The sequence below is a fragment of the Equus przewalskii genome, chromosome 28 (assembly GCF_037783145.1).
Source record: "Equus przewalskii isolate Varuska chromosome 28, EquPr2, whole genome shotgun sequence".
NCBI classification, from domain to species: domain Eukaryota; kingdom Metazoa; phylum Chordata; class Mammalia; order Perissodactyla; family Equidae; genus Equus; species Equus przewalskii.
In genome coordinates this window covers 37471228-37486718 of record NC_091858.1, presented here as the reverse complement: position 1 = coordinate 37486718, position 15491 = coordinate 37471228, and the positions used below count along the sequence as shown (strand labels likewise).

Here is a 15491-nt window from a genome sequence, read left to right as displayed (position 1 = left end):
AGTCTGGAGCCAGGATGTGGTGCCGCAGGGATTCGAACCCAGACATGTCCCGTGGATGGTGGTGGAAATGTGGTAACATTGGCAGAGGGCTTTGCCAGACAGACTGGAGTGCCGGGGCAGTGTTCTTGTCTGGGCTTCTGGAAGTAAAATGCTTTAACAAAGTCTCTTCCGCTGTGATGATCTCAGTGTGCTTACCCTGTGGACTCTGTGAACCATGTGACTGACTGACGGGCCATGGAGGCTGGAGCTGGCCTGTGGCCGACTCGAACAAGAGTCTGGGACAGTGTCCTGTTAGCATTCCTGCCTCCCGCTCCTGGCTGACCTCCAGCTCTAATTGCATTTTCTTTCCTTCTCCTGGTCTACCAGTGGATGTTTCCTTGCTGTTTATCTTCAAAAGTTTGCCTAAGAATAAGATAAAGAATTTTTAAAAATAGTTTTATTATGTTTTTGTGGTACTGGAGTAGTGTTGTGTCCTAGATTCTGTTTAGTCACATAAAGTGAATCACCTCTTCTTTCTTCAGATTGAAGACAGATACATGAAGATCCTAGAGACCGTAGCACTGACTTCCTTTTCTTGGACAAGACGCAGTGTGGGGCCCCAGAGCCGTCTGTTGGCCCCGGGACACCTCTGACCGACGATTGAGGACCATGAGCCTCGTGAGTGATGGAGGGACCTCGGAGAGCATCTTCGACCTGGACTACGCGTCATGGAAGACCCGCTCCACGCTGGTCGTCGCGGGCTTTGTCTTCTACCTGGGCGTCTTTGTGGTCTGCCACCAGCTGTCGTCCTCCCTGAACGCCACCTACCGCTCTCTGGTGGCCAAAGAGAAGGTCTTCTGGAACCTGGCAGCCACTCGCGCCGTCTTTGGTGTTCAGAGCACTGCTGCAGGCCTGTGGGCATTGCTGGTGGACCCTGTCCTTCAAGCTGATAAAGCACGTGGCCAGCAGAACTGGTGTTGGTTTCATGTGGCAACGGCAACTGGATTCTTTTTCTTTGAAAATGTGGCCGTTCACCTGTCCAGCTTGTTCTTCCGGACATTCGACTTGTTCTTGGTTGTCCACCATCTCTTTGCCTTCCTTGGATTCCTTGGCTCAGTGGTCAATCTCAAAGCCGGCCACTATCTAGCCATGACCACATTGCTCCTGGAGATGAGCACCCCCTTCACCTGCATTTCCTGGATGCTCTTGAAGGTGAGTGTTTCTGCAAGGAGGGGCTGCTGCACTGAGCGGGAGCTGAGAGCTGAGGAGGCCCGTCACCACAGGGCCTGCGTTCCTGGTTCACGTGGACGTGCTGGACAGCCGCTAGCACACAGTCAGTCACACTCACTCTGGTTGAATTCCACTTTATTAACTTTAAACAGACCTTTTAGGCTCCCAGCTCCTAACAAAAGAAGACACAGTGGGTCTTATGATTCAGTAGATAATATTTATAATGTCATTTTTTTCTTTTTTTCAAATGCTTTTTTAAAAAATTGAAGTAATATGTACATCTACATACAAATCTTTTCAAAAACTTTATTTCATGTTATGTTATTGTGCACTTAACGTGAGATCTTCCCTCTTTAGAAATTTTTGAGTGTGCGGTGCAGTCTTGCTAACTGCAGGTACATTGTTGTCCGGCAGAGCTCCAGGGCTCGTTCATCTCGTTTCATTGATTAGTAACCTGCTACTTCCCCTCCTTTCAGCCCCTGGCGACCACCATACCACACTTTGACCCTATGAATTTGACAATTTTTGATACCTGATCGAAGTGGAATCGTGCAGTATTTGTCTTTGTGTTACTGGCTTATTTCACTTGGCGTGATGTTCTCAGGTTTCGTTTATGTTCTTATGTATTGAAGAACTTCCTTCCTTGTTCAGGCTGAATAGTTTTCCATTATATGTGTCCAATGTGTTCTCTTCGTCCGTTCATCTGTCAGTGGACACCTGGGTGGTTTACACACCTTAGCTATTGTGAATAGTGCTGCGGTGAACATAGGAGTGCTAATAAGTCTTCAAGATCCTGATTTCAGTTCTTTTGGATAAATACCCAGAAATGAGATTACTGGATCATATGGTAGTTCTGTTTTTAGAAAATAAAACCATACTGTTTTCCACAGTGGCTGCACCATTTGGCATTCCCACCAGCAGTGTGCAAGGGTTCCAGTTTCTCCCCACCCTCGCTAATGCTGGTCGTCTTGTGCTTTTTGCTATTAGCCGTTCTGACAGGTGTGAGGTGACAGCTCCTTGTGCTTTTGACGTGCATTTCCCTGATGACTAGTCATGTTAAGCATCTTTTCATACGTCTGTTGGCCGTTCGTATAGCTGCTTTGGAAAACTGTCTATTCAAGTCCTTAGCGCATTTTTTAAATCAGATTCTTTGTTTTTTTTACTGTTGAGTTGTAGTTCTTTATATATGTTGGAGATCAGTCTCTGATTAGATGGATGATTTGCGAATATTTTCCCCCACTGTGTGGGTTGCCCTCCACTCTGTTAATTGTTTCCTTTGCTGTGCAGAAGCCTTTTGGTGTGATGCTGTCCCAGTTCTTCATTTTTGTTCCTGTTGCCCATGTTCTTGGTGTCATATCCATGAAATCATTGCCAAAACCAATGTCATGAAGCTTTTTCCATCTGTTTTCTTCTTGGAGTTTTACGGTTTGGGGTCTTAGATTTAAGCCTTCGATCCATTTGGAGTTGGGTTTGTGTATGGTGTAAGATAAGGGTTCAGTTTTATTCTTTGCATGTGGGACATCCAGTTTTCCCAGTATCATTAATAGAAGAGACTGTCCTTTCCCTGCTGTGTGTTCCTGGCACCGTCACGGAAGACCAGGCGAGTGTGTGTGCGTGGAAGTACTTCTGGGCCCTCGATTCTGTTGCCTTGGTCTCTGTCTGTCTTTGTGTCAGTTCGTACGGGTTTGGGTACTACATCTGTATAATACAGTTTGAAATCAGAAAATGTGCTGCCTCCTGCTTTGTTCTTCTTTCTCAAGATCGCTGCAGCTATTTGTGGTCTTTGTGGTTTCTTATGGATTGTAGGATTTCTGTAAAAACTGCCATTGGGATTTTGATGGGTGTTGCGTTGACTCTGTCCATCACTGTGGTGACACTTTGCAGTGACTTTTTCAGTTCGGTCGTGTGTTCTTCACACCTCCGTTTCTGTTTGGTACTTCTCTTACATTTTCTCTCGCTTTGTTCCTGCTGCATCCTCTTGACTTCAGTGAGCATCTTTGTGGTAGTTATTTAACTCTCTGTAGGTAAATCGTGTAATTGCGTTTCATTAGGCTCTGCTTCTGGAGATTTGGCTTGCTCTTTTTTTGGAACGTCTTTGCCGGATTCTTCATGTTCCTTGACTCTGTGTTGGTGTCCTGCATTAGACAAAGCAGACCCCTCCCCCACCCAGTCTTCACAGACTGATCTCAGATCTCCCCGTGGGCCCAGCCAGAGAGTCTGAAGGTCTCTGTCAGCGTTTCCTCCGCAGGGAAAAGTAGGCGGCTGTGCCTTTGTCCGCTCACTCTCTGCTGAGCAGGTGGGGCAGGAGCTGTGGTGTCCAGCAGCCCAAGCCACTCCCTCCTTTCTTCCTCGGTCAGCTAGACTGCCTGACCCAGCCACACTCCAGGACTGGCAGGACAGAAGCCAGTCCTCTGGGAGCCCCTCAGAAAGTTGGGGTGCTGGACACGTGACCCAGCTCCTCCTTCTGTGTGCGGCTGGGAGCTGGGGTCTCTGCTTGGTCCTCTGTTGCTGCACCGTGGCAGGGACTCCGGCCAGAGGGTGTTGCAGGTTGCCCTGCCAGCCCCGGCGAGCCTGGTTTCACAGTCTCCTGGGAACAGGAGCCTCTCGATAGTGTCTGCTTTCTCACAAAGGGAATATCTGGGATTTGTGGCTGAATCAGTGTTTGTGGGGAGGGGCCCAGCCTCCTGCCTGCCGTCCTGCTGGTGCCTGTCACACATTTGCTCTTTTGTTTTCCAGTAGGTTATATCACTAGTGATTGGAAGTGTCGGGACCTCGCATTGTTATTTGGTTTATTTTTGCTTTTAAAAGTGTATTTTTTTAAATGTATGTCTTCTATATACAATCTTCATTCTCATTTTGATGTCAAAATGTTCTTTATGTTAAACTCTTTAAAATTATTTTTTAAGTACAGATTCTTGCCGTCTTTTATGACACTTTTCAGAGGATATGTTATACGGAACTTGAAGTACTGCTTTTGTAGTTGTAAATGTTTAATGCAGTCACCACTGATGGGTCCTATATTGAGCGCTGTGTGGTGCAGCACACTGTGGTAAGTGTTGGGAGGAAACAGTATAAAATATCCCTCCACCTTCAGGGTCCTCGTGGACAGATGGTGCTGGCTTGTCAGAAGTGAATTCCCAGTGTAAATGGTGCAGGCTCCTCATCCAGAGCAGAGATCTGTCAAGTCTAATGGGACACAAGTCATGTGTCGGGTACCGTGCTGGGACCTGGCAGTTCAGAGAGAAGCATTCCTGCCGTCCCCAAGGCTGCCCCTGTCTGATGCCGGATAGCACGTGTGCCTACGGTGACAGGTTTGTGAGCAGAGCCACCAGGCCCACGTGGCCCTGGGAGGAACAGGGCAAAGCTCACGTGAGTCCTGGCCGATGCACAAGGGCCAGCTGACTCAGGCATCGCCGGGACAGGCATCCCAGGGTGGTCCCAGCACCTGGAGAGGTCATCACGATTGTGGGGCTCGGGCACAGCATGCAGTCCTGGGGGCATGAAGGATTTGGGAAGAAGGGCGGGAAACCATTAGTGGAGGGGACGTGTTGTTTGACCCCTAAGCTCTCAGTGAGCACTGAAGCTGCTGGTCGAGGTGAGGGTCATTTTAGAGAAGAAGCCTTGACTTGGGAGCCTGTCGGCATCTTGTGCGCCTCTCTGCCCATGCCACTTGATTTTTCAGTGCCCCCCGTGGACATCCCTCACGATGGTGGAGGCGTCCTGAGGACGGTATGAGCCGTCCTGCTCATACTGCCCTGCGTTCCAGGCTGTGAGCAGAGGTGCAGCAGTGTTGGAGTCAGTGTGGATGGAGTGTGTGCTGGGAGGCAGCGTGGCCCAGCGTTCCTGTCTTACCGTTCTTCTCACACATGAGGACAGGAGCCTTCAGATCAGGCATGGCTGTGTCTGAAGTGATCGTCTTGCAGGGAACGTAGGGGGGCCCACTCGCCTCGACGTGCTGAACAGCCGCGGGCGACAGGGACCTCAACCCACACCCACAGGATAAGTGTGTTTGGGGTGTGATTCACTCGTTTTGAGAACATAGTTGCTGTTTATCTCGAACTTCTCTTTTTTGTCAGAAGTTCTTTGAAAAGGAAAAGAAATGAAAATCTTTCCTGTCTCTTTCCAGTCCTTTCCAGAGGTGAGCAGCGTTGAGCAGTTTCACATGTGTTTTTCCAGACTCTTGTCTGTGCTCTTCGGGGGGCTGGGGTGGGGACAGCGCCCCTGCAGGGTCCGCTGACCCGGCGGGAGGGAGCAGGGTGGTGGGTGTCTCCAGAAGCTCCTCTTCCTTAGGTGTGGGGCTGAGGCCAGCCTCCTGCGTCCTCAGCACCCTCAGGCAGAAGGCAGGCTCCAGCAGCAGGGTGACTTCTAGAGAGACTTGTGGGGTTTCTGCTTCCTCCAACGTCTGTTAGGGTGCTGTTTGTGCAGGGCAGAAGGAGGGCTAGCCATGTGTGCCTTAGGACACACTCAGAGTGTTACCAGCCAGCAGGCCCCACCACCCACTTGTCCCCTGAATTAGTAGAGCTTAGGGCCAGTGTGTCTGGGTAGCTTTATTTCTTGTTCCCGTTCAGATACTACTAACTGCTGTAAGTCAGTCCTGTCTGAAATATTGAAGTCTTCTTAGGCTTTTAATAAAGCTGCCAGATTCTAGCATAACTGGACATCAGGATCCAAGAATCCTCTCACCATCGAGGTCTGACTTGATGAGACACTAAAGGATGTAAATCAAAACGAAACCTTACCCTATTGAAGATCGGTTTCTGCGTCAGAAACAGTGCGTGTTCTTAGCATTTCCTCCTGGAATTCTGTTCTGAAATGTCGTTTAGAATTAATAGTAAATGAATTACACAGGACTCAAACATCTAAATATCCACAAAAAGACTAGTCCATAAGTAAACGAGATGATAGAAAAAGCAAGTTATGTATGTCTGCTGTTGTATATATGTGCACACAGTGTATATGCGCTACTGTTGCACACAGATGTGCTGTGCGCACTAACCACTGGGATCCACAGCTACAGAGTCCTCTTTGCATGTGTTATGTCACAGAGTTTGTCACTGAACCCCAGCTTTTCTCAAAGCATTTGGTGACATTGAATACAAAAATTTTAAAGCCTGAGTGAGACCGAAGAACGCTCACTTCTCAAGCTTTGAGTTTTTTAAACGTAGTGTAATTGCTTTATGAGTAAACGTTCATGTTTCTGATGTGAGTATTAATAATTTGAGAAGACCACTTTTAGTAACTGAGGAAAAGAATGGAAAGAGTCCTTCGTTTTATGACTTTTGAAGCGAATGGCCAAGTGAATTGCAGACTAAGCTTGTTAGAGTCCGTGCCCCTTAAATTGGTCAAGGAGAGGTGTTTTTCTGTGTACAAACATTTTGTTTTTGTCTAGTTGTGCAGTTCCGTGAATGATCAATGCTCTCATGAGTGGTAATTGGGTGCTGTCATCTAGCTTCTGGCCGGCAGCTTTGATACACGTGGATGGAGGACCGTCCTCCAGAAGCTGGCATCTGGTGGGGGAGATGCGTGCGAGGCCCTGCTCACGGTGACAGAGAGTTCTAGAATCTGGTGGGGCAGACATGCATGAAGACGTGCTCATGGTGACAGAGAGGTCTGGCGTCTGGTGGGGCAGATGTGTGCGAGGCCATGCTCGTGGTGACAGAGAGGTCTGGTGGGGCAGATGTGGCATTGCTCAGGTACAGGGCATGGCAGGGCTAGCACTGTCTTTCTGACGGGTTTTCTTGGCTGTTTTGTTCATTGGATAAATGTTGAGTCCTTCACTTTGGTCACAGTGGGGAGTAAAACACGCTCAGCCTACGAGGTTTCCTGTGTCCTGGCAGCTGTGCTGGCAGGTGTGTACCCGCTGGGAATGCGCCCGCGTGTTCATTCGAACACACCATTGCTGCACTGTTCATGTGGCCCCGACGGGGATCTACCCAGGGACACAGCAGCAGTGAGTGGGCACGTGAGCCACACGGAGGAGGGCTGGGCAGCCGTTGAGGGGTTTCCACAAACACGTTGTGTGGTGAGGTGAGCCTGACCCACAGGTGCACCCTGTTGATTCCTCTTGAGGTCAAGGGCACAGGCAGGCAGAGCTGACCTGTTCTTTAAAGCCAGGGTAGTGGTCCTCTTGTGCCCGGGTGGGGTCCTGGAGAGGAACACGCTTCTGCACGTACATTGTCCTCCAGCGAGAAAGAAGGCAGACCAGCGCACTGAGCCCCTGCCAGCATGGAGCTGATGGCGGGTGACATGGGGACACGGGTCTCAGATAATTACTGATTTGGTGAGTGGTTTGAAGGACATAGGCACCATATTGTGGGAACATGTAGTGCAGGTGTTGCTTGACATGGAGGTAATTTCATCCCTTGAGTTCCTCTTTGTTTCTGCTGAGTCCCTTGTGGGTGTGCAGTGGATCGTCCAGTGAAGAATCATTAACTGACTAAGGGTCAGTAAGTGTGGTGTGCGTTCTTTGGCAGAAGTGAGCTGTGTGTGCACGGGGCTGATGGCGAGGCCCTGAGTTAATCTGTGGTCCAGTCCCAGCCCCCACTGCCTGCTGTGTGATCTCAGGCAAATTACTTAACCTGCCTGGTCTCTGTTGGAAATTGTGAGTGTTGTGAAGCATAAATGAGTCACGTGCACGTAGGGGCTTAGTGCTGCTCCAAATTAAAAAAAGGAAACACTGCTTGTACTGTTTTCTTGATGCTGGCATGCTGCTGGTTGCAGGTGGTACTGACTGGGGTGAAAGCTTTGTGAGGAGGAGGTGCTGCGGGCGTGGGGGAGGCGCATCTCACCTGCAGTGATGATGTGACGTCGGCTCTCCATTTCCTGGGCTCCTGGAGGTGAAGGCAGGTCTCTGGTCAGGGACCCACTGCCTCCGTCCTCCAGGAGAGCCTGCAGCAGACGGCCGAATCGGAGGTAAACCATGGGTTCAAATTAAGGAGTAACGTTAGCTTTCTGGGGCCGCCCGTGGCCTGGTGGTTGAGTTTGGCGCACTCTACTTCAGTGGCCTGGGTTCAGTTCCCACATGTGGACCTGCACCGCCGGTCAGTGGCCATGCTGTGGTGGTGACCCACATCCAAAAACAGTAGAGAAGGGAAGATTGGCAACAGATGTTAGCTCAGGGCGAGTCTTCCTCAGCAAAAAAAGAGTGATAGTAGCTTTCTGTTTTTATAATAGATGTTTCTCTTCTTAGGAAAAGAAGGTTTAATAACTGCTTGGTTAACATATACTTATTGGAAAAAATGTGAAGAATACAGAGCGCAGAAAGGTAAAGAAAAGTCAAATTCCCCTTTTGTGTGTGGCCTTCCAGCCTTTTTTTCTGGCCTTGTAAGTGTATGTAAGGACACCCGGTGCCCAGCCTCTCTCCTCTTACCCCACAAGCTGGTGGGTGCCCTCACGGACACCTTTCTGCAGTGGTGATGGTTTATCAGCCCCATCTTGTGCTCTTGGGCATCGGGCTGTTTCCTGTCCCCTGCTGTCGTGGACAGTGTCTCCAGGATCACGATGTGCTGTGCGTACTTTTTACTTAGTTTTCTGGTTGTTTCTTGGAGTAAATCGCTGAAGTGCAAGTGCTGCGTTAAATGGTGTGCAGGGTAGTTCATATTTGGATGGAATTCCACAGAATCTCTCCCAGAAAAGTAGTATTTATCTACATTCACACCAAGAGTATGTAAAGGTCCTGTTTCCACAACTTCAGCATTAGCTATTATCCAGCTTTTTAACTGTTGCCAAGCTAAGTTAAACAACGCATTATTTTTTTTTTTTTTTGAGGAAGATTAACCCTGAGCTAACATCTGCTGCCAATCTTTCTCTTTTTGCTGAGGAAGACTGGCCCTGAGCTCACATCCAGGCCCATCCTCCTCCACTTTATATGTGGGACGCCTACGACAGCATGGCTTGCCAAGTGGTGCCATGTCTGCAGCCGGGATCCAAACCAGCAAACCCTGGGCCACCAAAGTGGAACGTGCGCACCTAACCGCTGTGCCACCAGGCCAGCCCAAACAATGAATTTTGAATTTTCATATATTTCATCGCTAGTGAGTCTTTTCTCATGTTTGACGTTCATATTTGCTTTATAAATTGCTTCGCTTTGTCCTTGACTGCTTGACTTTCACCCATTTTTTCCTATTGGAGGTTGGTGCTTTCTTTTTGGTTATTTTTCAAACCTTTAAAAATAGCCTTTGTCATTTGTCACATATTTTGCCGTGCATTCTTTTAACTTTTTTCATTTAGACACTTTGTTTTATGTAGCCAACTCTATCAATTTTTACTTGTACAAGTCATGATTCTCACATCATGTTTAGAAAGCCCTTTCCCACACAATAATTATAAAAGGGTTTCCTGTCTTTTTTTCTAGTACTTCTCTGGTTTTCCTTTTCCTTTAAACATTGATATTTAATCTCTTTGAAAATTATTTTTCTGTAAGATGAGAAGTGAGATCCAACCTCCCCCCCCCCCCCCCCGCCCTGCGGGCTGGCCAGGTGTCCTAATGTAGTTCTGTCATCCGTCCTTTCACTAGTGATCTGAGATGCTGCCCGGGAGCAACCTTCCGTGCGTTTTCACTTTCTTCTGCATTTTGCGTGTTCTGTTTTTGTGCCGGCACCACTTTACCTCTGAAACTGTGGTCTTTGATTATTAGTGAGACGTGTTCAGCCCTCCTGCTTGTCACACCTTTCTGGACTGTCCGCGCACGTTACTGCACGGGGTGAGCTTCCAAATGACTTGAAGTCGGTGAAAATACTGATGTGTTCTCGTGACTGGACTCAATCTGCGGATGGATCCAAGGAGGGCGGATGGAGCGTCTTGGTCCCTCCAGGAACATGCTGTGCTCGTTTTACACAGGACTTCCTCAGAGCTCCCCTTGTTAATGATCGGTTCACACCAGCGCTGCGAGCGTGTGTAAGACAGTGAGGAAGTGAAACGCCGCGTTACTTGCTCCCTTGCCTGTGGGCCTCTGGCTCACTCTTGCATAACCCTGGGGCCTGCAGAGCCTAAATCCCCCCACTTCAGCAAGTGCGTCCCACAGGGGCACGGAGCCCGCCCGCTGCCGGGCTTCAGCTGCCGAGACAAACTGTTGCTCGGTCCAAAGGAGCCTGCAGGGGAGCAGGGCCCAGTGCGGCCGGGGAGGCGGTTGTCTGAGGTCCCCTGGTCCAGCGTCGCCTGTGCTGCCAGTGTGTCACCCTCTGAGAACCGAGCGCATTGTGATGTAACTTTAGACAGCCAGAGACCCACCCAGCCTCTGGTCTTACAGACGGGGAGACAGTCTCAGCATCGGCTGCTCGCATTTGGCTCGAATCGCACGTCACTTCCCGTCAGACTGATGAGCGCATGCTCTCCAGGCCCGAGTTTCTCCTCCCACTGTGTCTCTGCCCCTTTCCTTGGGGAGCTGTCTTGTTTTGGCTCTGCACCTCCTTGGCTCTTACTCCGTGTGTTTACCCCACTTCAGCAGTTGTGGGGTCCATGGGGAGCCTGGCTGCCATCTCCCTTCAGCTGGCACCAATCACAGGCTTGTGGTGTTTTATTTGCACCTGGATGGGGCACACGAAGTGCTTGGGAAAAGCCACCGGTGGTTGAAGGTGGCGGGTGCTGAGAGAGCACTTGCTTGAAGGCCGTCCGCCGAGTGTGGCCATGCCTCCCGCAGGAGCCTGAGGGCCACACAGCGGCCTCAGCTCCCACTCCTGGGAGAGCCGTGGTCCACACCCGGACCCGGCACTCCGGTCCGTGCTCCGTTAATCTGCCCTGTGCTCTCGCTTCTGCTCCTCTTCACATTCGTTTTCTCCTCCGGGCTTGGTGGGAGCTAGTACAACAGGAGTTTGCAGTATGTAGAACTGTGTCGCAGTAGAGAGTTAAAGCTACAATGTTTCTTCTGGGTGTTATTTACAGATAACTTAATTATCATTAGGACTAGACCGGGCGTAGGCTTCTCTGATCTAAGAGTATTTCAGACACATCAGTTCCTTGGCTTTCTGTCCATTTTCCTGTCCATTTCTAAGGCAGTCCCTAAGTCATTGATTCCATCGATTCTCATTTTTCCTTGTCAGAGCTGTGTGGACACACTCTTGTGATGTCAGGAGGTTCTTTCTCTTTTAAATGTAGTCACTCTCAGAGGTCGGTTTGCTGGGTCCCCTTCAGGTTGGGCAGGTGTGGCTGCATAGAGCCCATCCTTTCCTGAGATCACAGTCGCTCTGCTGCCTGACGTGCCAGCCGCCCCCCCTCGCCTTCCTGACCTCCGGCTGTCCTGTGTTCCTGTGCCCCTCTCCCGAACCACTGAGTTTCCTCCTGCACATGCAAGACAGTGTCCCCATCCTGCGAAGGGGAGGCCCTGGCATGGAACTGCAGAGGATGGTTCTGCAGCTTGGGTTTGGGAGAGGAGAGAGGTTGGTTGTGGACACTCACTGGTCTGAGGGGTGCTGGGCTGTGTCCCGTGCCCACTGTCTGGGTGCTGACGAGGTCTCGCCGTGAGGTCCCACCTTCGTGTCCAGGGCCTGATGCATTCCATCTTCAAGTTCCCTGTTCACTTTTAGCCACAACTGTTGGAAACTAGCTTTAGTGTAAATTTGGAATCATTTTAAGGCAAATTCATTCTGGCTTGTCTCCAAGGACTACTGGGGTCAAAGTATCAAAAACAGCTCACCGTAAACTCAGGTCCTCCGAGAGACCGTCCTCCTGGATGGGGGCTTGGTCTAACAAGGCTGCCTGTGTCTTCAGGTTTTACCAAACAAGCACTGCTTATTTACTCAGTATGTGCGAATTCAAGGTAAAAAAAAATTAAAAAGGATTGAATCTGCTCTAGGGAGCAAAAAATCAAGAAGAGCAGACGGACAGGTGAGCAAGCAGCAAGGCTCGCGCCTCCTGTTGACGGGGCTCCAGAGAGGACCGGCCCCTTCCCGAATTAGGCCAGGGAGAGGAGAGCTTGGCCAGAGGCTTCTGTTGCTTTCCGGCGAGTGAGAGATGTCCGGTGAGCGAGGCGGCCGGTCCCTCTGGCGTGTGGAGTGAGCTGTGACGGCTGTGTGCTGACCCGTGTTTGCTCTGTCCTGCAGGCCGGCTGGTCCGACTCCCTGGTCTGGAAGCTGAACCAGTGGCTCATGATCCACATGTTCCACTGCCGCATGGTCCTCACCTACCACATGTGGTGGGTGTGCTTCTGGCACTGGGACGGCCTGGTCCGCAGCCTCTACCTGCCGCACCTGGCCCTCTTCCTCGTCGGGCTGAGCCTCCTCACGCTGGTGCTCAACCCCTACTGGACCCACAAGAAGACGCAGCAGCTTCTCAATCCGGTGGACTGGAACTTTGCACAGCCCGAACCCAAGGGCAGGGCCAACGGCCAGGTGCCGCAGAAGAAGGAGCGGTAGCCACGCAGGAGCAGCCGGGGCGCTGAAGGGCCAGCACTGCTTCCCCACGCGACTAACTCGTGTTTCTGTGCTGTTGATTCCGCCGCGGCCGCGGAGTGTCTGTGAGACCTGGATTCGCCTTTAGGAGCAGAGTTTTACATCTCTAATTTCGTTCCTGTTAGGAGCTTATCCTGCAGGGCCGTGTTGATCATCTGGGAAGGGTCCCTGGTGCGGAGGGACGGCCGTTTGAGCACGTGAGGTGGCTGCACACAGAGGTCCCTGTGGTGGGGGGTCAGGTCACATCCACTCTTTCTGGTCACATGTTCCACGTTTTGTGTGTCTTACTCCAGAGTCGTGTTCTTAGTTGGGGAGGGTGGCCCTAAGAAAATGATGCCGGTTCTCGCCCTCGTCCAGCTCCCCCGGCACTGTGAGCAGCAGTGCCCTCTAGTGGCAAAGCGGCATGCAGAGCGAGGCCTGGGAGCGCACCCACCTGCTGGGAGCGTGGTGAGATGAAGTCCTGTGAGGTTTTCTTTTTCATCAAGGAAGCAACATTAAAACAAGAATTTTGTATTCATATTGTGTTGCGCAATTGGCAAATGGAGGTAGCTGTTGAGTAATTAGATTCGTCCAGGTTTGAGGGCCATTTTCAATTGACTGGGTTGCCGAGGTGTTCCTCAGTTGGTGTTTCTCCGTAGATTTCAAGACAAGGTGGCGGGCGCTTTCCCTGTGAGCTGTGAGGTCGCCTGCCCACCCGCCCGCAGCGACACTTGGCTGCAGGGACGTCCCAGAGCGTGGGAGGCAGCCCTGGGGCCGGCGGCAGAGCCTTCTTGCGCTGCTGCCTGGGGGTGCGTCCGTCCCTCGGTGCTCTGCGCTCACAGGGCCCGGGTCGAGTTCCTGCACCAGCCCAGCAGTTCTGTGGGAACACGTACAAGTGTTCTTGCCGTGAGTGTGCAATTAAACTGAAAACCGGATTGTTATCAGAAGCACCGTGAAAGTGTTGGTGAAAAACACATTGTGTTTGTTGTAAAAATCATGTGTGACTTGTGCTTGTTATGTAACACGGAACTCTCAGAATACTGTATTTGGATTACTGGTACATTGTATTGATTATGTTTGTCATATGTATTACCTATTTATCTCATTTTAAGAAATGATCTAAATCTTAAAAATATCCAGCAAATTGTGTCCCTGCTAGACCACTAAGACCCCGTGGCTCCCGCTGGCCTGTGCTCGTGCCCTTTCTTGTGGAGGCAGAGGGAGCATTTCCCAGCTGGGCGGAAGCTTAATAAAGTGACTGATGTTTACAGGATGCAGGGGATGTCGCTGCTTGTTTCGCAGACTGTTCACACGGCTGTGGATGTTTTCTGTCTTGGAGACACCAAACGTCATCATACAGCCTCACGTGTTCAAAATTCAGTTTAGGGTTTGAAATACTTAGCTTAATTTTTATCTGACCTTCACTGGGCCTTTGAGCTGCCCAGGGCTCCCCATTTACAGCCTGTATCTCAACGAAGATGCAGTTTGAAGCTGCGCCATAGACTGCCTGAGCTGGCCTCCACCGCGCGTGGGTGCTCACTCTGACCAGGGGCTTCTCGAGGGGAGCGCGGAGGCAGAGGCGTCTGAGTGGAAGAGGCTTTTTGAACCCTATGGTCCAGGACCCACACGCTTTTATCGCCCAGGGACTGGTGATGTCTTCCAGATCGTACAGCGTTTCCCGGGCCCTCCACCAGGCCTGGCACACCCCGCGCCAGCCGTGTGCATGGATGGGGGCTACAGATGAGAGGAGGGTGACACCAGCACGTTGAGGTGACGCTCGAGCCACAGCTGGCACGTGCAGAGTTGGGGCGTGAGCCCACCGTCCGGCCCCTAGGCGCCTGCACTGCGACCTGCCAGCTGACACGAGTTCTGTGTGACTCACAAGTTGTCTGTTGAGAGAGCAGATGCTGAACTGTGAGGGTTCACGTTTCAATCAGAAATTCCAGAAGCTCTTGAAAACTGGGAGGATCTGGCGATGTCAGTCATGAATCTCCTGATTACAGGTGTCCAAGGTGGAAGCCAGCTCTGCCCTTGCTGGCCGTGTGCTCTCCAGCTTGACCTTGACATGGAGGTTAGAGGTCGTCAGTGTCACTTGGTGCTGCGCTGTCTGTGGTGGTAGAGAATATTTCTCTGTACTCGTGATTTTCTTCTGTTTCAGAACAGGAAAACAGATCAGGCCGAGGAGGTGGAGCGAGTCAGGGAGGGCAGAGTGCACACTGGAGGGGAGGACCCTCCCACCGCTTGTCCTCAAGCCTTGGAGGCAGTGGGTGGAGCCCCCTTCCCTTCTCAGGTCCCCAGTCTCCTCACAGTCCTCCTGGACTCGAGGCACATACTAAATAGCTTACGGTTTCCCATTTTCTTCCCACAAACAACCTGTGGGGTAGGCATGTTGATTGCATTCATATATAGGGCTCTGAGGCTCAGAGAGCTGGTGATGGGCTAGGAGGTGACACGGCTGGTAGGTCGCTACGCTTGCATTTGGGCTTGTTCCTCTGGTTTCAGAGTGGAGGCTCGTAGACATGTTTGGCACAGAATGCAGTAGAGCCCCTGACTGACCCTTGCTGGCTGACGGGGCCGCGTCCTGTGCCTGTGCACCCTGGGCTCCGGAGAGTGGGGGCTCGGGTCTGTCCTCACCCCCACTCGCCCAGGGGGCCCGTGTGCATCCATCCCCCCACTCGCCCAGGGGGCCTGTGTCCATCTGTCCCCCAACTCACTTAGGGGGCCCATGTCTATCTGTCCCCTGCCTCACCCAGGGGGCTCGTGTCTGTCCTTCCCCCAACTCGCTCAGGGGGCCCGTGTCCTTCTGTCCCCTGACTCACCTGTCTGTCCATCTCCAACTCACCCAGGAGGCCCGTGTCCATCTGTCCCGTGACTCGCCCAGGGGGTCCGTGACCGTCCATCCCCGACTTGCCCAGGGGA

At 51.3% G+C, this 15491-nt stretch overlaps 2 protein-coding genes across 3 annotated transcripts in view; both read left to right on the top strand.

The window, feature by feature from the left end:
* Positions 1-648: 648 nt before the first annotated feature.
* On the top strand, positions 649-13845 carry CLN8 (CLN8 transmembrane ER and ERGIC protein). Its single transcript, XM_008538233.2, has 2 exons — positions 649-1191; positions 12246-13845. Exons 1-2 carry the CDS (start codon positions 649-651, stop codon positions 12555-12557), a joined length of 855 nt encoding a protein of 284 aa, XP_008536455.1. The 3' UTR covers positions 12558-13845.
* Positions 1068-15491, top strand: part of ARHGEF10 (Rho guanine nucleotide exchange factor 10) — a 168924-nt gene continuing 154500 nt past the window's right edge. For both annotated transcript variants that reach the window (XM_070598400.1, XM_070598415.1), the window contains exon 1: positions 1068-1191. The gene's annotated coding sequence lies outside the window, so the exon portion shown is untranslated. The remainder of the gene's footprint in view (positions 1192-15491) is intronic.